Source organism: Podarcis raffonei, chromosome 3, assembly GCF_027172205.1.
Source record: "Podarcis raffonei isolate rPodRaf1 chromosome 3, rPodRaf1.pri, whole genome shotgun sequence".
NCBI lineage: Eukaryota > Metazoa > Chordata > Lepidosauria > Squamata > Lacertidae > Podarcis > Podarcis raffonei.
The window spans coordinates 29,320,177-29,346,706 of NC_070604.1; the positions used below are offsets into that span (position 1 = coordinate 29,320,177).

At 44.1% G+C, this 26,530-nt stretch overlaps 1 protein-coding gene across 4 annotated transcripts in view; it reads right to left on the reverse strand.

Annotated features, from left to right (window-relative positions):
* Positions 1-5,155: 5,155 nt before the first annotated feature.
* The window catches only part of KCNS3 (potassium voltage-gated channel modifier subfamily S member 3), a 62,617-nt gene continuing 41,242 nt past the window's right edge, over positions 5,156-26,530 (reverse strand). For 3 of the 4 annotated variants that reach the window (XM_053380928.1, XM_053380929.1, XM_053380930.1), the window contains one exon: positions 5,156-5,871. In XM_053380928.1, the coding sequence (XP_053236903.1) occupies positions 5,834-5,871 (38 nt within the window). In that variant the 3' untranslated portion in view covers positions 5,156-5,833. The remainder of the gene's footprint in view (positions 5,872-26,530) is intronic. The other variant, XR_008329394.1, reaches the window with a different exon arrangement.

Here is a 26,530-nt window from a genome sequence, read left to right on the forward strand (position 1 = left end):
TCAATTCACACACTGATTTGACTTAATATTTGTAGTCTGCTTTTCCATGCTGAGATCCAAGTGGTTCACAATAATAACAAAACCATTAAATGTTTCACAGATACAAGTTGTCTCTACTCATGTACACGTATTTGTAGATTTCAAAGACAGAATTGACGTCCGGGGGGAACTTTCAACAACATTCAGGGTGTCCTGGTTTTTACTTTTTGAAATATGGCAACCCTACAGCAGGCAAAAACATTCCTCTTTAACCAGGCCTTGAGTTGACTGACATCCAATGTCCTTTTAAAATGGGGGGGGGGGTTTACTGGGCTATTGTTTTTATTTTGATTATGTATTCTGTGTTTTTATAGCATGATATTATCCTGGGAACCACCCTGAGACGTTAATCAGCTGCATCACCACCACCATAATCATAACCATAATCATAATAGACAGGTACAAAGACTGTACACCCATTGAATGTAATGTATGAACATCCCTTAAGAAACATGAACCTGTGATTCAGCGGCAGCCAATGAGCTTGCCAGTTCCTGAGCAGAATTTTCTTTCCGGTGAGCACAGAACCAGTTCTGCTCTACAACAGAGAGCCATCATTTTTGCAGGATACAGAATACAATAGGCAACATCAGCAAGGCAAGAGAAATATCTGGCTGGGACCTCTAGGCTTTGGTAACCCCAAATATCAGAAAGGGGGGAAGGTTATTCCAGCCTAAAGGTATAGCTGATTGTAGCCCCTTTGCTTTCTCCGCAAAAAAAGTCTACAAAAGCTGTTCACTTTTGTGGTAAAGCTATAAAACAGCCATTAGATATTTCTTAAGCTGGAAGAAAACAGGGATCACATCCTTTGCAAAACGAACCTTGTTTTTTTCAGCTCCTAGGAGTCAAAATAACTTAGAAACTAGAGGGTAAAGCATCAGTAAAGGAAAATATTTAAGAAGGGAACTGGAGCTGTATATGCATATATATCAGATGCTGTGATTATTCATCATGAGCCAGCATCATGCAAATTCAGATATGGAAGGCAACTTTCAATTAGCTGGTCATGCAACACTTACCCATGGCCATGTTTCATAATCAATCACGTAGAAAAGTTGCTTGCCTGCTGTTTATGACCCATGCTGCTACAAGACTAATGCGAAAATAAAAACTCTAATCATTATTGAGAATAAGAAGCGGAAAGAATGTGAGCCTCCTGCTGCGAAATACCATGGGGGAAATCGCCCCAATCTTGGTGACATGTTGGTGTGGATGTATATGTGGCTTGGGGACTTTGATCATTTCTATTTGAACTGCAGCTGGTCCTCATCCTCATTCCAAAAGCCTTCTGCAAAGTACTCAGTTTGAGACCTCTAGCAAGAATGATCTGTCCCTGCTGGGCGGGAGGGAAGGAGGCATAGAAAAGAGAGAGAAAGGAGAGTGCCCCAGAGAAAAGGGGGGTCAGAGAAAGAGTGGGGAAGCAGGCGACCTACTCATTTTTGAGTGTAGCTGGCAGGGCCATCTTAAGCTAAGGTTACCAGACGTCCCCGTTTCCCGGGGACAGTCCCCGGATTTACTAATCAGTCCCCATACAAAATCCATTGAAGTTGAAAAGTGTACCCGGATTCATTGAAAAAAATCTGGTAACCTTATCTTAAGCATATCCAGCGCCATGGTACAAAGCTCCCTCTGCCCCCCCCCCATTTCCCAGTTGTTTTTTCCCCAGATAAATTTTTATTATTTTCTTCATATTATCTTTTTCCAACAATCCTTATTATCACAATATAATCCCTTTGACTCTGCCAAGTCTTGACTTCCCTCCCTCCCCGCAGCTGGTATATACATCACATTCTTATTGTGTATATTATTCTCGTATCTCTATGATTTTACATTGAAGGTATTATTCCAGTCCTGCTAGTGTCTTTAAACTTTTCTAGTTCTCCTTTAAATATTCAATAAATTTACTCCAGTTGTTATTGTATCTCTGGTCCTCTTGGTCCCGGATCTTCCCTGTCAATTTGGCAAGTTCCGCAAAATCTGTCCTCTTCACCTGCCACTCCTGGATGGTTGGTAAGTCCTTTGTGTTTTCCATTTTTGGGCCAATAGGGTTCTTGCGGCAGCTGTGGCATACATAAACAAATTCTGATCTTTTATTTTATTCTCTATTCCCACTAGACCTAGCAGAAATGCTTCTGGTCTTTTGGTTTCCCAGAGTTTTTTAGGTAGGACGGCACTGCCGGTGGGGCTGGAGGGTGGCTCCTCTGGCGGGGAAGAGGCCTGGATGCGGCGCCTCCCGGTTCAGCCAGCCGCTTCGCGCCATGGGGGCCACAACAAACAGAGGCCCTGGACACAGCGCTGCTTCAGCGCGGCATGGCAGAGGCGGGTGAAGGCAGCGAGCTGATGCCAGGAGGCGCCACGTCCAGCCTCTTTCTCTTCCCTGGCGCCCTGGCACCCCGCGCTACTTGTCTCTATGGGTAAGACACCCCTGGTAGCTGACAGAAATTGGAGGGGGAAATGTTGCCCATTTCTGATTTAAAATTTTGATTAGGATCCGGGTTTGAAGACTGAAAAAATGGTTTGCTTATGAAATGTAGAAGAGTTGGATATTAAGGAGTAAGAGTTTTATAAAGCTGACAGAGAATCAAAATACTTCTTTCCCTTTCCCTATGTTTAAAAAAATGCTTGGTATTTGATGCTAACTTCTGTATATTTTTCCTTTGTTTCCTTTGTATTAAAAAATAATTTTTATAAAGGACCTGTGAGACCAGGGGCCAGATTCAACTGAATAGCTGTGCTAGTTGGAGCAACCACAAGCCTTGCTAGTGCAAAGGGAGCGTCTCCACCCCTATCGTTCAGCCCGGACACTGAGGTCCAGCTCCGAGGGCCTTCTGGCAGTTCCCTCCCTGCAAGAAGTGAGGTTACAGGGAACCAAGCAGAGGGCCTTCTCGGTAGTGGCGCCCGCACGTGGAACGCCCTCCCATCAGATGTCAAGGAAATAAACAACTTTTGACTTTTAGAAGACATCTGAAGGCAGCCCTGTTTAGGGAAGTTTTTAATGTTTGAAGTTTTATTCTGTTTTTAATGTTCTGTTGAAAGCCACCCAGAGTGGCTGGGGAAACCTAGACAGATGGGTGGGGTAGAAATAATAATTATTATTATTAGGCTTCCCCTTCTCTAACCTCTGGCGCCCCCACAATCAGCTCTGGTGGAAGATTGGGAGAACCCCCAGAAGGGCGTACATGAGAGTGGGAGATCATTCCAACAAACAGATGGAATGATGGTTAACTGTGCAACACTGAATTCTTCCCCAAGATTCAGATGCCCAAACAGCCATGAAGCTCACTGGGTGACCTCAGACCAGTCGCAGTCTCTTAGACCAGCCTTGTTGTGAAGATAAAACAGGCAGGAGACAAAGAATACATGCTACCTCGAGATCCTTTGGAGAAATGGTGGGATATTAATAATAATAATCAATAAAATACAATACTTGGCAGTTTCTATTGCATAAAAAGAGATCACAGGGAAGGAGGCTTGGGTTCAACGGGACTGCACTGTGGAAATCAATAAAATTAGACACGTTGAATGCTATTAGTATGGGCAAACAGGGATTTTGTAATAACTACACAAAGGGCAGGCACATCAAACTTTATTACCTGAGACATGCCAGAGAATTTAGTTTCATGTTGACAGGTAAAATATACTGCATTGACATTCTGCAGGGGCAGCCAATGTAGTTCTTTCCAGAAGTTGGGGGACTCCCAGTTTCCCTCAGCTTCAACCAGCGTGGCTAACAGTCAGGGATCGTGGGAGTTGTGGCTGCCCATGACATACTGAGTGTCTCCTGTCTTTAATTCACCAACCCAGTGGTAAAAATGAGACAAGAATGGCCAGGTATCGATCGTCAAGACTTCCTGAAAGACCCATCACTCACATTTATCACAGCTATACACATAATATAACTGGCTGAGCCAAGGCCAATGCTTATTAAACTGCCAACCCTGAAGATATGGATCTCCTGTGTCCTTGTTCCCCTTTCCATGCTCTGAATTTCCTTCTAAAATTGACAGAAACTGGACACACCATGTTACACAACATAGAGCTCTTCACCAAATGGGTCTTCATCAATTTCTTACAGGGTGTTCAAATGCTAGTGTCAATGGGCTTCCTGTGACATCCTTTTTTTTTGCTGCAGAAATTCCTTTTGGGCCACCTACACATTCATCGCTTGCATGCATAAAAAGGGGGTGAATTTGAAGTGTATAGCTTTCAGTTTACAGTTCTCCCTTTCTTGCTTTGGTTCTGAGAAGGGAGGAACATGGCCAAGGACTCGAAGTGAGGAATCGCATTACTGAGCTGGAATAAGAAACCAAATCTGGGACAGCTGAGGCGGAAGTGGGCTTCCGGTCTCGTTTACATGCCCATATTCAATAGTTCCTCCTCACCCCACTGCAACGTGGATGCCATTTAGGAGAGTTTGGACGTCCCAATGACATTAGAAGGCAGATCACAGAAGCACGAAATATTGTGACGTGCTGATATATCACAAGGTCTGAAATTGCCCATCCCTCCCCATATCACTCCTGCTTGAGGGAGCCAGAGTGGTATGGGGGCTTGCCCAGTTCACCGAGATGAACAAGCCCCCTACCACTCAGGCTCCCACGAGCAGGAGCTGTACAGGAGCTTTGTTAAATAGTTTTGCTGAGGCGCAGGCACTTTAAGAAAGCTGTCCCCTTGCCTTTTGCTTGATCAGCCAAGAAGCGACCTTCCTTAAACCACCCGCCTCCCAGCTAATCGAGGCAATTTGAGCTGGCAGTACATCACAACTGCCACCAGCCCAGCCCAGGCAGGCAGGCAAGCGTGAGGTAAATGTGCTGTCAGTGGCTGGGGAAACATCATACCAGTTTCATACTGAGTCAAACCATTGGTCCATCTTGTTGAGTTATTGTCAACACTGACGGGCAGCAGGCCTCCAGAATTTTAGGCCACCCTACCTGGAAATGCCAAGGATTGAACTCTTGGCACTTCACTTGAAGTGAATGGTCTGCTGAGGAACCAAGGACTGAGAACTGAGAGATGTTATTAGACTGGGTTGTGTGTGGTTTTTTTAAGTGGGTTTGGTTTTAACTATTGCTGCTGCATATACAAGCACACACACACTAACAAAAGGACACTGGTGGTCATGACAAAATTTTATTGGTGCTGAGGTAGCCCGCCTTATCGTGAAGTAGTTTACCGGGATATTTGCCCAGTTGGCCTATTGGAAGTTTTTCTTCTTCTTCTTCTCCTTCTTCTTCTTTAAAATGGACATTTCTTAACAAGAACAAGCAAAGGAGGAGCAAGCAGTATCAAGTATAAGTCACAGTACATGGTTATTATCGTCATCGTTCGGCAGCGGGAGGAAATGGCGGCAATCATCATGAGAGGAAGCATTTGGCAGAGTTAGGCAGCCCCCCGAGGACCGATGCTTTGTTAATTCATGTAGGGGAGAGGGAAGGGACACACAAACAAATGGACATTATTAGGTCATATGGGGGTTAGGTGATTCTACAGAAACTCTCCTGCTGGCCGAAAGTATAAAATGAGGCTATCAATGGCATGTATGGCTTATTCTTAGTGGGATGGGGGACTGGTGCGAAGCTGTAGCAGCAAATGCACAATAAGCTGTAGCAAAATCCTGTCAGCGTACGGCCTCGTGTTTGCCACTTACTGCTTCTGATTATCTCCCCTAGTGCTGTGTAAGAGAGCTCCCTTTCACCATTCTGATTAGTTGGGTGCTGAAGTCTCTCTTCACTGTGCATGGATTTCATTTGGCTGTGCTTAGTGCCAGAGGGTAACCAGCAGATTACAGGTCCCGTCACAGGTGGGTCTTCGAAGAGACTAAAGATGCACGCTCTATATGAAGGAGACAAACATATTTTCTTTTAATGCCGAGCCCCGGGTTTCGTCAAAAAGCAACTCAAGACACGGCCGGTTCCACGACGGACCTGGAAATCATGGAAACTGGCATGGCGATGGGGCTTTTAATCTATTCGTACTGAGAATTAAGTTAGCACCAACAGCGTCGGAAGATAGGGGAACAAGAGCACACCTCTCTGTATAAAGAACACACACATACACACACACACCACATTCAAACGTTGTTTACTCCCTACCCCAAAGCCCTGTGCTTTTCAAGCTGCACATGAATTCCTCCCCTGCTGTTTTCCTGTGGACAAGCTGTATTATTGCAGGTGGGGAAGCTGCAGATGTCAAACTACATCTACCACCATTGTTGGACCATGCTGCTTGGAGCTACTTGGAGCTGGAATCCAAGTGGAGATTCCTCAATCCTGCTATAACAGAACTTTCAAAACCTTTAGGCACTGGGCAAGGTTATATAACCTATGGATGATCTCACTAAGGCTGGGCGATATCTGGTTTTCAACATCGTGATATATCACCAGCTGAACATCACGAGGTGTCGGCTGGCTCCACAGTTTTCCCCACATTGTGATTTTTGCATAGCATAGCATAGCGCACGTACACACCATGATTCGCAATATATTGCCAGGTTCAAAATGATGAAACCGACATCACAATATTGACATCAAAACGGTTTTGGACGATATATCGCCCAGCCCTAGCATGTCACCGTGATGTGGTTGTTCTTCTGTCCCCCTGCCCCTGCCCTGCACTCCCCCAGCACAATGAATTCCAAACTACATCCATGGGAAATTTCAGCCACAGAATAGCAGTGCAACATTTCTTTTGGTTCTATGTTGATTTTTTTTTATAAAAACAAAACAAAAAACAAATGGGTGAAATTGAATTGCATTTCTCTGTCTTCTTGTCAAGCTTCAGGGAATCGCCTCCCCCCCCCCCCCGTGGCAGTGGATAAGCAGAACAAAGGGAAATGAGTATTTTTACCACTTAGAAACTTTAATAATCACAGTAAGAGAACAAAGAACTCATCTCCCAGAAATGGCGGTGCTCCCAATTAAGGATCCCACTCTTTTCCGTCCCTATTAATCTACGTCACTTCTACGTCTTGTAATCTGAGCTTGTACCCTCTGCACTTTCTGTTCTAACACTTTCAGAGCTCTCCATGACTTTGGAGAAGGGGGGGGGGTGAATGCTGTCCAGAGATGGTGAATCTGTTAACCCTCTCCCAGTGTTTCTTCTCCTAGCTGTTCCCCATCCAGTATTTCCTAGCTTCTGCCTTCTGAACTATGCCCCTCTGCAAACCACTGTTCCAAATCTATACCGTCCTCCTGCTCCTGGGAAGATTCAGGATCAGGATCAAGTGGATGGGGAGGCTCCTGCCATTCCTTCCCAGTGCAGCCCTCCTCAACACTTGTCAAGAACACTGGTGTATATAATCATCACAACAACATTACAATGATAAAACTCAATATTACTCTTACTATTCAGCATAATCCACTCCATACAGTGCCCATGTGCAGAGAATGCCCTTGGGTTTCCCCCGCCCTCCACCCTATCATGTATGAGCAGCTGGGGCAGATGAAAGTTCAGCCTCATGAGTTCATCAGGCAGCTGTGCTTTATACAAGTCACTTGGGCTCCGTGGCACAAGTGCCCTGCACCAAGTGGAAGGGGAGAACCAGATAAGGATCTAAGAGGCATGAATGTCCCTCCAACTCACCCTGATGGCCTCTTGCATTGCCTGCCCATGCAGTCTTGTTTGCATGCGCAGAAGGGGTAAGCTGGACCCTAAACATTGCACAGCAGTGGTACACTCTTCCAAGGGACTGTGGCGTGCCCATTAGACAAAAATAAATAAATCCAGAGTTTTATCCCTGAGTTTGAATTTGCAATTTGCAATTTACCGTGCACAGCCCAAAAGTAATCTAAATGCCATTCATCTCAGCAGGGGAACGTTCTTAAATGTCTCCCACAGAAATCAATGGGACTTGAAAGTGTTTAACCTCATACACACAAGTACTGAACCAATTGATGAGACATCCTAGACTGTCCTACTCAGGGGTGCCAACTTGAATAAAATAATGGGGGCGCCCAGGTAAGCCCTGCCCCGCATAATCGATCACAAGATGTGGCGCACACACACCATTTGAATGGCATTGCCCATCAACTTTTTTGGGGGGGGGCAGCCCCCTCAAATATTTTATAGGAGGGTGAAGGACCTTGGCCCCTAGGACTTGACTCCTATGGTCCTCCTGTAATTAAAAACCATGTTCTTAGACACCCATACCCTTTTCTTCAGATCCATGTACTTTATTTCTTATATGCTACTGATTTCTTGCAGTGGAAAAACACATATGAAAGGTTAGACTCTGGTGTGTTTTCCAGAGGCAGGATTCGTTTCATGTGCTCTAAGTATCCAGGTCAAAGTACCTAGGCTAAGGGTACATAGGTGTATGGAAGATGCTAGCAGGGACTCAAGGATTGGATATATGGGAGCAGGTGGTGCTGTGGTCTAAACCACTGAGCCTCTTGGGCTTGCCGATGGGACAGTTGGTGGTTCGAATCCGCGCAATGGGGTGAGCTCCTGTTGCTCGGTCCCTGCTCCTGCCAACCTGTCAAAGTGCAAGTAGATAAATAGGTACCACTCTGGCGGGAAGGTAAATAGCGTTTCTGTGCGTTGCTCTGGTTCGCTAGAAGCGGCTTAGTCATGCTGGCCACATGACCCGGAAGCTGTATGCCGACTCCCTCGGCCAATAAAGCGAGATGAGTGCCGCAACCCCAGAGTCATCTGCGACTGGACCTAATGGTCAGAGGCCCCTTTACCTTTTTAAGAAAGCAGGCAGGTGAGGGGCTGGTGGGAGTCAGACTGAGGCCGCTGAGACAGTGCCCATTCACCCTAATGGAGCAGCCTCTGCCGCTGACATGACAGCTTTTATTAACATTATCAATTGCGCATTTTAATCTGGTAAGTGTTCATTTGCAGTATGAATATACTGAGGACCTTTGTCTGAATGAAATAAAGTGCATCGCTTCATTACAACTTGCTATAATTAATGCCAACCTAATTCCTGGCTTCCCTTCCAGAGATCCGAGCTACACACAATGCAGTCTTAATGCCTTTTCCAAACACATGTGAGCAGGCGAGATGGAGATGGGGGCTTAATATCTCTTGTGAACATGAAGGTATGCCTGAAAAAATGTTTTTCCCTACAGCTGGGACTTGCGATCTTGAAGCCCAACAGGAAGAAAGCCATCACAAAAAACGTACTGGGAAGTGGGAGAGGAATTTTGCAGAGACAAACAAAAAACCCCAAGATAGATGTAGTGAGAAGGGTTATGTGCCCCAACCTGTAATCACAGATTTCCCTCTGCAAATGCATGTCCACATTAGCACCATGAGGCCAACACAGAGCTAGGAGCGTCATGTTTAGCTCTATAAGACGCACCAGACCACAAGATGCACCTAGTTTTTGGAGGAGGAAAACAAGAAAAAAAATATTCTGAATCCCAGAAGCCAGAACAGCAAGAGGGATCGCTGCGCAGTGAAAGCAGCAATCCCTCTTGCTGTTCTGGCTTCTGAGATAGCTGCGCAGCCTGCATTCGCTCCATAAGATGCACACACATTTCCCCCTACTTTTTAGGAGGGAAAAAGTGAATCTTATAGAGCAAAAAATATGGTAGTTTCTTCTTGAGGTCAACCCAGAAGGCTGGGTGCTGATGTCTAGAACTTGCTTACTGGTGATTGAGAAAGTGCACCAGTGTCTCTTTTGATGTTCTATGTAGCTGCCAGTTTCTCTGTCTGCGGTTGCCAGCATTTGCAGGAGTGATACTGAAGGCGGCTGAGAATGGGAAGTCAGCAGAGGGGGGAAACAGACTGTGTTTGGGTAACCTTGCACCCAAGTGAGACTCCCAAAACACATTCCCCATCAGAACTGCCTTGGACAGTAACACCGCTTCCCCTTTTGATTCACCATCAGTTTCTCTGTGACATCGGCAGCAGCTACACTAATCCTCGGCCTCCTATCAGATCTGTTTGCGTGCCTAGTAACCAACACACATCCGCACTGCCAGCCTGAGCAGACCAGGAAATGCATGGCCAAGATGCCTATCAGGATATAAGCATCATGCAACTTATTGGCACAGCTACTGTCTGTAAATGCAGCTGTGTGAGAACAGTGCAGAGGGGAGCAGAGAGACAGTCTCCCAAGGTTTGCAGGAAACAACGAGAACTACTTTAATATACTGGGAGCGGCCGTAGAGACCATATTAACACCGGTCTTGAAAGACCTACACTGGCTCCCAGTACGTTTCCGAGCACAATTCAAAGTGTTGGTGCTGACCTTTAAAGCCCTAAATGGCCTCGGTCCAGTATACCTGAAGGAGCATCTCCACCTCCATCATTCTGCCCGGACACTGAGGTCCAGCGCCGAGGGTCTTCTGGTGGTTCCCTCGCTGCAAGAAGCCAAGTTACTGGGAACCAGGCAGAGGGCCTTCTCGGTAGTGGCACCTGCCCTGTGGAACGCCCTCCCACCAGATGTCAAAGAGAAGAATAACTACCAAACTTTTAGAAGACATCTGAAGGCAGCCCTGTTTAGGGAAGCCCAGCCAGATGAGCAGGGTATAAATAATAAATTATTCTTATTATTCTTATTATTCTTATTCTTATTATTATTATTATCATTATTACATATGGGCCTAAGAGCCTGCTGGGTCAGAGGACTTCCGGGTTAGCGCCAGCGCTGAATGGCGGATTTCTCCCGGAGCTCCGGGAGAGATCTGCTTCGCGGGTTCGGGTCTTGTTGCTCACGGCGGAGCAAAGACCCTTAAAAGTCACAGGCGCGTTGCCTGTGAACCGGAGACTCGGCGGGCACCTTTGCCCCCCCCCCGACGTTGTGAAATAGCCTTTTTAAAGGCTATAGATCAGCGGAGGGGTGCGTGGAGCGGTGCTGAGAGTCGCTTTCACCCAGCCTGCGAAGCGAAGCCGCGTCGCCATCAGCGGAGAGCGCTGACTTCTTCCGAAGATTTTGGATTAAAAAAGAGCAACTTTCCGTGAGTAGGATTGAGTTTGCATTACAAATTGGACGTTAAAATTAATGAATTTGGGCACCGAGACGGATAAGTACTAAAAAGGAAGTCTGCTTACCGTCCTGCAGCAAGATTAAAGCGAAAGACAGTGAAGCTGTAACTTTTGACAGGAGCTTTTATGAGCTAAGAAACCCAACACCAAGCAAAGAACTCCCCCCCAAAAGGCAGGGAAGGGGGGGAAGAAGACTTTAAAGGGATTTCCTGCCTAATTTAAAGGAGATTGTACTGATCACCGCTGCTTTTCTACCTGGGGGTCGGACTGCCGGAGGAAAGACACCGGCCAAGGACGGTTGTTACAAATAAGGTCAGAAAGTAACTGACATATAGACTTTGGTTACTCTCAACTTGAAACATCGTATTTGGTTACATAGTAAGCCATTTGCAGGACACTTTTAATTTGGATCTTTTACAAAGTAAGGGACTTGGAGGGCTTTTGCTTTTTGGAAGTGTGGGAACAATTCAAAGTTCAGAAACTGATTTTGCGCCCTCTAGAGGATTTGGTCAGTTTCAGCAACTAAGTGGAATTTAAAACCTGAGAACTCTTTATTGTTGACAGCTTAAGAGTGTGGGAATGACCTTGAACGAAAGACTTTGTTATGGCAGATGGTAAACAGAAAGAAGATCCACAAGAAACAACTTTGAGATCTGGTAGACAATACAAAGTGGACTCTTCTATGCAAAGAAGGGCCTCTGTATCAGGGGCCCCGGGAACTGCAGCTGCCACAAAGGCAAGAGTGAAAACAATGTCTTCAGAAGATGCATTTACAAAGGCCTTGGGAAAAATAAGTGATTCTTTAGAGGAATTAAAGAAGCAAGGTGCTGAAACAAATAAGAAAATTGAAGAAATCTCTGGGAAAATTGATTTGAATACAAAAAGTATAACTGACCTTGGAAATAAAGTGAACTCTAATGCAGAAGCAATTGGGAAACTATTGGAAGATTCATCTACAACGCGAAAGATAGCCGAAGAAGCTAAGGAAATTGCTACTGTTGTTGAAGGGAAACTTCCACCGGTGTACAGGAAATTGGATGAGTATGAACTGACACTTTCTATGCAGGATATGTTACGCAAGGAGAAAAACCTAAGGATTAGACTTGTGCCGGAAAAAGAAGGAGACAACTTGGTGGATTATTTGACAAAAGAGTTTTCTGATTTTTGGAAGCAAGATTTGAAAGAAGAAGAGTTCAAAATAGAGAGTGCATTCAGGTTGGGAACAAGGCAGAAGAAGAATAGACCCAGAGATTGCTTGATAACTCTAAGATCCAAAGAAGAGAGGGATAAAATATTGAACCTGCATTATCAAACAACCCTTCGGATTGAGGATTTTTATATTGAGATTTTTAAGGACATCCCTAAAAGTATCTTGGATGCAAGAGGTCCTTACAAGGATTTGGTGACACTACTGAAGAGGAACTACATACTATTCAGGTGGGAGTTTCCCCAAGGCCTGTCTTTTAAATATAAAGGAAAGAAAAGAAGAATAAAAACAGTGAGTGATAAAGACAAGTTCTTGGGAGAACACGAAGAAGACCTACAGAAAGAGACCCATCCAGGAGAAGGACATCCTTCAAGATTAGACAAAGACACAGAACCACCGACAAAGGACGAACAACAATTGGGAGCTGTAGGAGGAATTAAATAACCCCATCATGGCTTTGCAACTTCTAACTTGGAATTGTAATGGTCTAAACAACCCCCGAAAAAGAAAAAATATATTCCATGTTTTAAAGAAAGATCATTTGGACTTGATTTGTTTACAAGAGACCCATGTGACAAGAGCACATAGAAAATTGCTAATAAATAAGAGACTGGGACAAGAATTTATATCTTCAGATAAAGTAAAAAAGAGAGGAGTGGTGATCTACGTAAAGGAAAATCTGCAGCCGAAACAAATCTTTAAAGATGACCAAGGAAGATATTTGGCAATTGAAATCCAATTTCAAGGAGAAAAATTTCTGATAGTGGGGATATATGCACCAAATGAAGGGAAAACAGAATTTTTTAAGAAGTTGCATGAGACTTTAATGGACTATATGGATTATAAACTGATTATGATGGGAGACATGAATGGAGTAGTTTCAACAAATATGGACAAAGCACAAAGACAGGTAGTCACAAAAGATGGAAGACTACCAAAAACCTTTTTTGAAATGACTGACAATATGGATTTGATTGACATTTGGAGAACAAAACACCCATTAGAGAGAGAGGGAACCTTCTTTTCTGAAGCCAAAATGACATGGACTAGGATCGACCAAATTTGGGTGACTAGCAGTATGGCGTCGAACATAAAGAAAGTGGAAATCTGCTCAAAAACTCTCTCCGACCACAATGCAGTAAAGATGGTGATGAAGCAAACAACAACTGGCTCCTTCAGATGGAGAATGAATGACACCTTATTTAGGGACGAGGAGATTTGTAAAAAGGCCCAAAAAACTTTGAAAGATTATTTTGAAATTAATCTAAGGACTAAAGTAGAAAAAAGAATTGTATGGGACGCAAGTAAAGCCGTGATGAGAGGGTTCTTGATACAACAAAATACATTAAAGAGAAGAAAGCAAAATGAGAGGAAAGAGAAAATCTTGGAAAAGATAAAAGAAGGGGAAAGGAAATTAAGATCGAAGCCAAAATCGCAAGAGATTCTAAGAGAAATTAAATTGTATCAAATACAATATATGGAACTGATGAATCAAGAAGTAGAATGGAAAATTAAACAAATGAGACAGAAGTCTTTTGAATCTGCAGACAAATGTGGCAAGTTATTGGCTTGGCAAATAAAGAAGAGACAAAAACTCAACACGGTAACAAACTTAGAAGTGGAAGGTAAGAACATATGTAACCCAGTGGAAATTAGGAATTGTTTTCAGAACTACTTTAGACAATTGTATACACAAGGGCCGCAGAATGAAACAGATATACAACAATTCCTCGAGAAAAATGGGCTGAAAAAGATTTCGCAGGAAAGTAAGACAATTTTGAATCAGGAGATATCAATACAGGAAATAGAAGATGCCATTCAAAACATGACGTTGGGCAAATCGCCTGGACCTGATGGACTGACTTCCAAATACTACAAGGTTTTAAAGGAAGAGTTGATACAACCTTTGAAGGAAGTCTGTAACGAGATCATGAAGGGGAAAAGGGCACCCGACACGTGGAGAGAGGCCTACATTACACTTATACCAAAGACAGAGACTGAAAAGACCCAGCTTAAGAACTACCGACCCATCTCCTTACTAAATGTGGATTACAAAATCTTTGCTGATGTTCTAGCAAAGAGACTGAAAAGAGTTTTGATGGAGGAGATTCATGGGGACCAAGCGGGCTTTCTCCCGAAAAGGCATTTGTCGGACAATGTAAGGAATATAATTAACATTTTGGAGAAGTTGGAAGTGAATATAAACACTAAGGCTGTTTTGATATTTGTGGATGCCGAGAAAGCCTTCGACAACATTTCTTGGAGTTTTATGTTGAAGAACCTCCGGGGGATGGGGGTAGGTCAAGGGTTTGAAAATGGTATAGGTGCAATATATTCCGAACAGAAAGCAAAATTAATTGTAAATAATGTGGTTACAGAAGAGTTCAAGATTGAAAAAGGGACACGTCAGGGGTGCCCTATTTCCCCACTACTTTTTATATCGGTCCTGGAGGTTTTGCTTAATATGATCAGGAAGGACCAGTTGGTTAAAGGGATTCAGGTCGGAGTCAAACAATACAAATTGAGAGCATTTGCAGATGACCTGGTACTTACATTACAGGAGCCAGAAGCTAGCACGAAAAGAGTTTTGGAAATAATCCAAGAGTTTGGTCAATTGGCAGGATTTAAATTGAATAAGTTAAAAACTAAGGTATTGGAGAAAAATTTAACACAGATAGAAAAAGAAAGGTTTCAGAATGAGACGGGGTTGACTGTGGTTAAAAAAGTGAAATATCTGGGTGTGAATATGACAGCTAAGAATGTGAATTTATTTAAAGACAATTATGAAAAAACTTGGACAGAAGTGAAAAAAGATCTAGAGATTTGGTCAAACTTGAAGCTTTCCTTGTTAGGTCGAATTGCAGTTATAAAAATGAATGTATTGCCAAGAATGTTGTTTTTGTTTCAAGCACTACAAATAATGGACAAAATGGACTGTTTCAAGAAGTGGCAGAAAGATATATCTAAATTTGTCTGGCAGGGCAAGAAGCCCAGAATAAAATTTAAGATATTAACGGATTCAAAGGAAAGAGGGGGGTTTGCCCTGCCAGACTTTAAATTGTACTATGAAGCAGCAGCTTTCTGCTGGCTAAAAGAATGGCTGCTTCTTGAAAACACAGACATTCTGGATTTGGAGGGATTTAACAATATTTTTGGGTGGCATGCATATTTGTGGTATGACAAGGTTAAAGCGCATAAAAGTTTCAAAAACCATATTGTCAGAAAAGCACTATTGAATGTCTGGGTTAGATATAAGGACTTGCTGGAAAATAAGACTCCAAGATGGCTATCACCAATGGAAGCTAAGGCAGTTAAAAAGCTAAATATGGAGTCGAAATGGCCAAGATATTGGGAAATTTTGGAAAAGGAAGGGGACAAACTGAGATTGCAGAGTTTTGAAAAATTAAAAGGGAAGGTGAGAGATTGGCTACATTATCATCAAATAAATGAAGTGTTTAAACTAGACAGAAAAATAGGCTTCCAGGTGGAAAAATCAAAATTAGAGACTGAACTGTTAGAATCCAGTACTAAGAATTTGTCAAAAATGTATAATCTGCTGCTGAAATGGAACACACAAGATGAAACGGTTAAATCAACTATGATTAAATGGGCTCAGGACATTGGTCATAACATCATGTTTGCTGACTGGGAAAAGTTGTGGACCACCGGGTTGAAGTTTACGGCGTGTAACGCCTTAAGAGAAAATATAATGAAAATGATTTATAGGTGGTACATAACCCCAGTCAAGCTTGCAAAAATCTACCATTTGCCTGATAATAAAGGTTGGAAATGTAAAGAAAAGGAAGGTACATTTTTTCACCTCTGGTGGACGTGCCCGAAGATTAAGGCATTCTGGGAAATGATCTATAATGAACTGAAAAAGGTATTTAAATATACTTTCACCAAGAAACCAGAGGCCTTTCTCTTGGGTATTGTCGGCCAGGGGGTGCTAAAGAAAGATACAACCTTTTTTATGTACGCCACAACAGCAGCCAGAATACTCATTGCAAAGTACTGGAAGACACAGGATCTACCCACACTGGAAGAATGGCAGATGAAGGTGATGGACTATATGAGCTTGGCAGAGATGACGAGCAGAATCCGAGACCAGGGAAGAGAAGCGGCGGAAGAAGAATGGAAAACTGTGGCGTGCCCATTAGACAAAAATAAATAAATCCAGAGTTTTATCCCTGAGTTTGAATTTGCAATTTGCAATTTACCGTGCACAGCCCAAAAGTAATCTAAATGCCATTCATCTCAGCAGGGGAACGTTCTTAAATGTCTCCCACAGAAATCAATGGGACTTGAAAGTGTTTAACCTCATACACACAAGTACTGAACCAATTGATGAGACATCCTAGACTGTCCTACTCAGGGGTGCCAACTTGAATAAAATAATGGGGGCGCCCAGGTAAGCCCTGCCCCGCATAATCGATCACAAGATGTGGCGCACACACACCATTTGAATGGCATTGCCCATCAACTTTTTGGGGGGGGGGCAGCCCCCTCAAATATTTTATAGGAGGGTGAAGGACCTTGGCCCCTAGGACTTGACTCCTATGGTCCTCCTGTAATTAAAAACCATGTTCTTAGACACCCATACCCTTTTCTTCAGATCCATGTACTTTATTTCTTATATGCTACTGATTTCTTGCAGTGGAAAAACACATATGAAAGGTTAGACTCTGGTGTGTTTTCCAGAGGCAGGATTCGTTTCATGTGCTCTAAGTATCCAGGTCAAAGTACCTAGGCTAAGGGTACATAGGTGTATGGAAGATGCTAGCAGGGACTCAAGGATTGGATATATGGGAGCAGGTGGTGCTGTGGTCTAAACCACTGAGCCTCTTGGGCTTGCCGATGGGACAGTTGGTGGTTCGAATCCGCGCAATGGGGTGAGCTCCTGTTGCTCGGTCCCTGCTCCTGCCAACCTGTCAAAGTGCAAGTAGATAAATAGGTACCACTCTGGCGGGAAGGTAAATAGCGTTTCTGTGCGTTGCTCTGGTTCGCTAGAAGCGGCTTAGTCATGCTGGCCACATGACCCGGAAGCTGTATGCCGACTCCCTCGGCCAATAAAGCGAGATGAGTGCCGCAACCCCAGAGTCATCTGCGACTGGACCTAATGGTCAGAGGCCCCTTTACCTTTTTAAGAAAGCAGGCAGGTGAGGGGCTGGTGGGAGTCAGACTGAGGCCGCTGAGACAGTGCCCATTCACCCTAATGGAGCAGCCTCTGCCGCTGACATGACAGCTTTTATTAACATTATCAATTGCGCATTTTAATCTGGTAAGTGTTCATTTGCAGTATGAATATACTGAGGACCTTTGTCTGAATGAAATAAAGTGCATCGCTTCATTACAACTTGCTATAATTAATGCCAACCTAATTCCTGGCTTCCCTTCCAGAGATCCGAGCTACACACAATGCAGTCTTAATGCCTTTTCCAAACACATGTGAGCAGGCGAGATGGAGATGGGGGCTTAATATCTCTTGTGAACATGAAGGTATGCCTGAAAAAATGTTTTTCCCTACAGCTGGGACTTGCGATCTTGAAGCCCAACAGGAAGAAAGCCATCACAAAAAACGTACTGGGAAGTGGGAGAGGAATTTTGCAGAGACAAACAAAAAACCCCAAGATAGATGTAGTGAGAAGGGTTATGTGCCCCAACCTGTAATCACAGATTTCCCTCTGCAAATGCATGTCCACATTAGCACCATTAACTACCAAACTTTTAGAAGACATCTGAAGGCAGCCCTGTTTAGGGAAGCCCAGCCAGATGAGCAGGGTATAAATAATAAATTATTCTTATTATTATTATTATTATTATTATTATCATTATTACATATGGGCCTAAGAGCCTGCTGGGTCAGACCGATGCCTTTTCTCACTGTGGCCAGATAGATGCCTTTGGAAACCGCCAAGCAGGATTCGAGCATAAGAGCGTTCTCCCCTCCTGTGGTTGCCAGCAACTGGTATTCAGAAGGATAGCTGCCAACGTTCATTTTGTGAAGTTGGAAGCACCCTGGATCCTGGTTTCATACAGGTCATTGGAACGGTGACACAAATCCATCAAGTTAATGCAAGAGGGATCCACATATCCCTTGGTTTAAAGGCCAAATGAGATGAAATGCATGCAATTCACAAATTTAGCATTTTTTAAAATAATGTTTACAAAGTAAATAGCAGGTGAAAGGGCCCTTGATATGGAAAGGCAGGGGGCTTTAACCATGATCCAGATCAAGGAGGGAGGCACACTTGTTTGACTCCAAAGGAAAGCTTCAAATGGTAGGAATGGGAGCAAATTTTCCTAAGCAAAAAGGTGCAGGGCCCCCAATCTGGCTCATGAATACAGTGGGAGACAAAGGGTTAAAGCCCCTTACTTCCTACCTAGGTGGTAATCCAGATCCGCCCTCCCCCAACTTGCTAGTAACTTATTTTTTAATAAACTGAGTGATAGCTGTATTCATCTTCTTTACACACCAAAAACCTAACCTAAAAGTAGATATAAAAAATATTAAAAATACGTGACATTTGCACACTTAACCACATGACAACATTATCCATTGTAACCCCAAATCTAACCGTATTTTCAGCCTCAGTCCTAATGTTTTCTTCCAGATATATTTCCCTTCAAATAAAACATGAAGCATTGGACAGTCTGTTTCTAAAGCGTTTTTAAAACACCAGAAATTGCATTCCGTTTTTACATAGCCTTGTCATACCCAGCACATATTTTTTATCTCTATCGTCTCTATTTAACCCCAGTTTGCATCAAAACTTTATGCATCTTTACCCAGAAGTCTCCAACTACTTGAGACCACCATCTGGGGATCATTGGACCTGGACTGCTTTCACACACTAATAACCCATCCTGTAGAATTCTATCAGTTATATCTTATCTGCACAATCGGAATAAATTTCAGGAACTGTTATGTGCTGAGCTGAATCCTAGAACAATAGGATCCAGAATGCAGCAGCCTGATTGGTCCGCAGGAGCCACCCAATCCAGCTCCAGGTGGAAGTGAAGCAGCGACCTGATTGGCCTGCAGAAGCAGGCAATCAGGCTCCTGGATGAAGTGAATCAGCAACCTGATTGGCCTGCAGGAGCAGCCAATCAGTCTTCCGGAGGAAGTGAATCCGCAACCTGATTGGCCTACAGGAGCAGCCTGGAATTAGCCAATCACGTGGGGCCCAATGTGTAAATAATGTATATATAGCTAGACGTTTTGGGGAAAGTTTCCTTCATTGCTACTATCAGCTGAATAAAGAGCATGAAATTCACACTTGACTCTGAGTATATTTCAGGAACCAAAATGCTTTTTCTATGCAGCCTTTCAGTTTTCATAGCTCCTAATCCAGCTCGAGGTTGCCCTCTGAACTAGCCAGATTTTCACTGAGAATCGATCACAGTCAGTCCATCCTTTGAAAAATAAGACTTTAGAGCCGTCTTGCTCCAAAATGGCAACTAGACATTCCATTTTTTCTAACACTGCCCAAGATTTCCAAAGGAGCTGAGACTTCTTGGATGTATTTATTTCCAACCAATTTCTTTTCATTCATTTATACTCACCCTTGCTTCTACTGTTTAAACCCCATGGAGGGCTGAAAAGCACTGGGTGTCGAAACTGAAAAGGTTTTAGAGGCTGGGCCTTAGTTTCACGATTAATGGGCAATTATTGTGTGCCAAGCTCTGAGTGAGCTTTCCCTTGCCTGCTCATTTAAAAGAAGCCAGGGAGGGAAGGCAATTACTAGACATAAAGAGAGATTCACTGGCAATAACAGTAATGACTTTTTATCTTCCGTGCAAACCGAAAGCGTGCGTGTGCATACAAACGGAAACTTTAAAATAAAGCAAGCATGGTTTATTCTTAGATTCCTCCCTCTCACTGCCTAGGCTCCCTCTGAAAAGATGAAATGAAATGGTGATGGTGTCGATATGCATGGCTATTTAAAACGTATATTCAAAAAGGCCTCATTAGAACGAGAATGTTCCCTTTCTACATTCATAGTCTCTGTCCAAAAATAGGCAAGTCATTGTGAAATCTATAATCATATCCCACTCCCCCGTGAATCTGTCTGCCCATACACCTTCTCTTTACTTTGCTGGGACGGGTAGGAATGATTGAATTGGGAGGCAAGGAAGGTAAACAGATCAGGCAAAAGATTCCTGCATTGCAGGAGGTTCGACTAGATCAGCCTTTCTCAACCTGTGGGTCCCCAGATGTTGTTGGACTACAACTCCCATCACCCCTAGCTTGCAAGGCCAAAGCTCAGGGATGATGGGAGTTGTAGTCCAACAACATATGGAGAGCCACAGGTTGAGAACTGCTGGACTAGATGATCCTGGTGGTCCCTTGTAACTCAGCAATTCCACAATTCTAACTACAGTGGTACCTCGGGTTAAGTACTTAATTCGTTCCAGAGGTCCCTTCTTAACCTGAAATTGTTCTTAACCTGAAGCACTACTTTAGCTAATGGGGCCTCCTGCTGCTGCTGTGCCGCCGTAGCACGATTTCTGTTCTCATCCTGAAGCAAAGTTCTTAACCCGAGGTACTATTTCTGGGTTAGCGGAGTCTATAACCTGAAGCTTATGTAACCCGAGGTACCACTGCATTGCCATAGTGACTGTGGCTGATAGGAATCTTGATACATGCCTTCCTTGGGTTCTACAAACACACACACATTCAAAGGATGATGCCATCCATGCCTCTGTGTGAAAAGAAACAACAGAAACTGTGGTTTGATTCCAAGACTCAAAAGATGCAGAGAGTGGTATCAAAGTCCACTTATTTCAGTGGGTCATACCCTGAGTATGACTTAGCTGGATGTCACCAGAGTGCTAATAATAATAATAATAATAATAATAATAATAATAATAATAATAATTTATTTATACCCCACCCATCTGGCTGGGTTTCCCCAGCCACTCTGGGTGGCTCCCAACAGAATTTAATACACAATAAAACATCAAACATTAAAAACTTCCACAAACAGAGCTGCCTTCAGATGTCTTCAGATGATAGTTGTTTATTTCCTTGACATCTGATGGGAGGGCGTTTCAGAGGGCAAGCGCCACTACCGAGAAGACCCTCTGCCTGGTTCCCTGTAACCTCACTTCTCGCAGTGAGGGAACCTCCAGAAGGCCCTCAGCACTGCACCTCAGTGGTCGGGCTGAACACTGGTATACTGGGCCGAGGCACTGGATCTGCCTCTTGGTTGGAGTGCTTAAGCTGCATTTCTTGTAATATTTGTAAATAAACTCAAATATTGCAAGACACCATAAGCCTCGAATGACCTCCTTCCAAAGGAAGACAAACCCAGGTAAGAACTGCAGCCCTAGAACTTCTCACTGCTTGGAACAGCCTTCATGCAAAGACTTTCAGATCCTCCCTCTGAATGTTGAACAGGGGGAAAGGTTGCAATTTGATTTAGTGTGATTTTCATTGTTTATATGAAATCACCATACTTGTAGCTGCTCCCAGAAAAGAATTAAGAACTGTTTGATGTTGTGTGTGTGTTTTTTTTTTAAGCTGCAACCCAGACAGCATTTTCTTTGATGATCCACTGTAGACAAACATTATAATAACATGACTTAAAGAGTTTGAAAATTCAAGTAAATAACCGCAAGGATCTTTTTTAGTGGCAGGCAAAAGCTTGGCCGCGTTTCCGAAATGATGAAAGGAGAAAAAGTACTAATGGCCATTTTGGCAGGATCTGAAATGAGGGTAGGTTCCAAAATGACCACCTCTGAAGATCAGCAGAAAATGCAATTCTATCAGCAGTTTCTGCATCAGCAGAAAAACCTACATGAGAGGTATGATATGCTAGGCCCTGCCTTCTCTCTCTGTCCTCAACAAAGCCTTGGCAAAATGAAGAGCACGTACGCATTTGCAGCCAAAAATGCAGAGAGGCGGTTTTTTCACCACAGGAAAACCACTGGAAAACAGAGGGGTGGCAGGGATGTCTTCATGCAATGCGCATTACATGCTTGGTTTCCCTGGAAGCTCCTCCTAACTGGGACAGGGGGTGGGCGGGTGTGGGGGACTCTCTGGTCCTGAATGGGGTAACTGTGCCCCTGAAGGACCAGGTGCGCAGCCTGGGAGTCATTTTGGACTCACAGCTGTCCATGGAGGCGCAGGTTAATTCTGTGTCCAGGGCAGCTGTCTACCAGCTCCATCTGGTATGCAGGCTAAGACCCTACCTGCTCGCAGACTGTCTCGCCAGAGTGGTGCATGCTCTAGTTATCGCCCGCTTGGACTACTGCAACGCGCTCTACGTGGGGCTACCTTTGAAGGTGACCCGGAAACTGCAATTAATCCAGAACGCGGGAGCTAGACTGGTGACTGGGAGTGGCCTCCGAGACCATATAACACCGGTTCTGAGAGATCTGCATTGGCTCCCAGTATGTTTCCGAGCACAATTCAAAGTGTTGGTGCTGACCTTTAAAGCCCTAAATGGCCTCGGTCCTGTATACCTGAAGGAGCGTCTCCACCCCCATCGTTCAGCCCGGGCATTGAGATCTAGTGCCGAGGGCCTTCTGGCGGTTCCCTCATTGCGAGAAGTGAGGTTACAGGGATCCAGACAGAGGGCCTTCTCGGTCGTGGCGCCCACCCTGTGGAACACCCTCCCTTCAAATGTGAAGGAAATAAGCAGCTATCTTCTTTTTAAAAGACATCTGAAGGCAGCCCTGTTCAGGGAAGTTTTTAATATTTAAGGCTGTACTGTTTTTAACACTTGATTGGGAGCTGCCCAGAGTGGCTGGGGAAACTCAGCCAGATGGGTGGGGTATAAATAAATTATTATTATTATTATTATTATTATTATTATTATTATTACTCCTCTTTGTGAAGATGCAGTCTGTGCACATGTGCAATGACTGTCTCTACTGTACACACCTCAGCTTAACTGTGAAGTGAACGAGGCTTACATTTTCAAACAGGGTGGAAAATGCACCCAATAGCAGAGTTTTTCAAGAAACTATAGGATAGATACATATTGCACCAAACTTTCTGTGTACATGGCTTCAAACACCAACAGCGGGCTTGTGATGGTGCCGGAGTAAATAATAATGTGTAAACAGCCCTAAATCAGTGAGGGGTTTTTTGTTTTGTTTAGGGGGGAGGGGATAGCATTTATGCAACTGTAGGGTTGCCATATTTCCAGTGGTAAAAACATGGACCAAAAAAAGTTGTGGGAATACGAATTATTAAATGTGTTAATATGAATGGAAGTTAAAAATATTGTAGCTGTTGTATAAGGGATTACGATGAAGATTGAAATGTAATGGGATTAAATAAAGACTTTCCCGGACATATGGCAACCCTCTGCAACTGAGTAGACAACTAAGACATTACGGTACATAGGTAGCTCCCTGTAGAGAAATTTCAAGCATCTGAACTGTCAGGATGAGCAAGAATGGCTGGTGGCACCCACCCAAGAGCCCCCCAGGGAGGACATAGAATAAAACTACCGTATTTTTCGCTCTATAACACGCACCTGACCATAACACGCACATCGTTTTTAGAGGAGGAAAACAAGGGAAAAAACATTCTGAATGAAACAGTGGATGTATCATTTTTGTGCTTCATGCTGTGGCCACAGACATGTGATCTGATGGTGAATTTGGGGTGACCCAATGCAAAAATCCTGAGAATTCCTGTGGATCCATGCTTTGTAACCACGTTTTTGCACCATTGCAGCCCCAGGCAACAGTGGGTGCGTGATTTTTCTGGTGCAGGCTGTAGCCATGGACATGCTATGTGATCTGATGGTGAATTTGGGGTGACCCAATGCAAAAATCCTGAGAATTCCTGTGGATCCATGCTTTGTAACCACGTTTTTGCACCATTGCAGCCCCAGGCAACAGTGGGTGCGTGATTTTTCTGGTGCAGGCTGTAGCCATGGACATGCTATGTGATCTGATGGTGAATTTGGGGTGACCGAATGCAAAGATCCTGAGAATCCCTGTGGATCCATGCTTTGTAACCACATTTTTGCACCATTGCAGCCCCAGGCAACAGTGGGTGCGTGATTTTTTTGGTGCAGGCTGTAGCCATGGACATGCTATGTGATCTGATGGTGAATTTGGGGTGACCCAATGCAAAGATCCTGAGGATCCATGTGGATCTATGCTTTGTAACCACATTTTAAATGGGGAGCGAAGGAAAAACAAAGAAGGGACATGAGGTGGTGTGCAGAGAAGCAGCTGGCTAAGAATGCAGGAGAGGGATTTAACGGGAGGGAGAAAAGAAAGGCAAACGTTTCCCCCCACCCCAGCCATTTCTCTCTCTCTCTCTCTCTCTCTCTCTCTCTCTCTCTCTCTCTCCCTCCCCCCCTCTCTCTCCCTCTCCCCCAGCAGCACCGGAGCACAGAGAGGAATTAGAAGGAACACAGTCTGCTTTCCTCTCTGCTTGCCTGGAGGGGAGGGGCTTTCCCTGCTCTTTGTTCCGTTTCAGCAAACACAGCAAGGAAACAGAGGAGGGTGGGCAGTAAGACCCTGAGGCAGAATGCAGGAAAGCAGCCACTTCCTCTTTTCTGGTTTCCCTTCTCCGTGAAGCGCGATTTGATTTTTGCCTGATTTTTCGGCTCCAGGGACCACACATTCGCTCAATAACACGCACAGACATTTCCCCTTCCTTTTTAGGAGAAAAAATCTGCGTGTTATAGAGGGAAAAATACGGTAATTTTCCCAAGGCAGCTCAGAAAAATATCTTCGCAATGTCCTATGCATGTTGATTCAGAAATGCACTCCACCGAGTTCAAGAGGACTTATTGCAAGCAAAGTGGGCAGAGGATTAAGACTGCAGCCTAAAACAATTAAACCACAAATGCAATAATCGAAGAACAGAAAACAACAACAAAGGATACAAGAACAGCAAAGCAGCAACCTCAAAGGGATTTTTTCCTCTTTGCAGTTAATGCTAACTGCACCGTTACTTGCAACATCACAGGTACTGCTTTGCACAGACGACTAATGAACACACACACACAACAACCCCCCCACAACTATTAAGTTTTCAGGATTTGGCCCAAGGGATTCCAGCAGCAGCAGCAAGCACTGTTTTCTCACAAGAGCACTCTGCATAAGCCACACATTCCTGTAATGCAGCAAAGCCCTGGACGCAGTTCAGCACACCGCACATTAGCAGCGATTAGCTTTGTGCCAAGCTTTCTTAAGAAAATGCAGCAATGTTTTGACCCTGGTACCCAGCCAGCACATATAGCAATCTATTAGGCAACCTTGCACATATTAGCATTTCATTGGGGTGGGTGCCCTCCAGGTGAGGGGATGGGGCGTCGGAACAAACCTATACCACTGGCCACACGCTCTTGCAGCTCACTTAAGGAAGTTAGTTTATCCCACAATGAATCATAGGTGATTTCATTTCCCACATTCGTTTGGGCTTTCTGTCTGTGCCAGAGACAGTCATCCAATCCTAAAGCTTATAGATATTTGTCTCAGCAGCCAAGGGAAGATACGAAAGTGCACTATGCCCAGGGCTGAAACTAAGTTCCTGCACCTCTCAGCCCCTCTACCATTATAAGAGAACAGGTAAAGGAGCCCTGGACAGTTAAGTCCAGTCAAAGGCGACTATGGGGTTGCAGTGCTCATCTCACTTTCTAGCTGAGGGAGCCAGCGTTTGTCCAGACAGTTTTCCGGGTCATGTGGCCAGCATGACTAAACTCCTTCTGCTGCAACGGGACACTGTGACAGAAGCCAGAGCGCACGGAAATGCTGTTTACCTTCCCGCCGCAGTGGTACCTATTTATCTACTTGCCTATTTGCTTGATTGGCAGGAGCTGGGACAGAGCAATGGGAGATCACTCTGTCACGGGGATTCGAACCGCCAACCTTCTGATCGGCAAGCCCAAGAGGCTCAGTGGTTTAGACCACAGCGCCACCTGCGTCCCATGTATAAGAGAACAAGGGAGGCCTTCATGGAGAGTTTTGGCACCTCTTTTTCTAGAAAAATAGCACTGAGTCAGACCATTGGCTCTCCCAGCTCAATACTGTCTGCAATGACTGGAGCGGCCCTACAGGATTTCATACCTCAGTCATTCCCATCCCCGCCTGGAGAGGAATCCTTAAAGGATCCTGTAAACATAAATTCAGAATGCCTTTGCTTGCCAGGAGTTTTCTTAAAAAAATATTCTTACAACCAGCAGTCTCACCAAACTATTTGTTTCCTTACTCTGCTGCTACACATACCAAACACCAACAATATATTATACTATAACTTACACTGGTGGTGTTGTTATTATTATTTATTGAATTTATAGCCTGCCCTATACCCAGTGGTTTCAGGGTGGCTCACAGAACAAAATCAGAATATAAAACCACAAAATATAT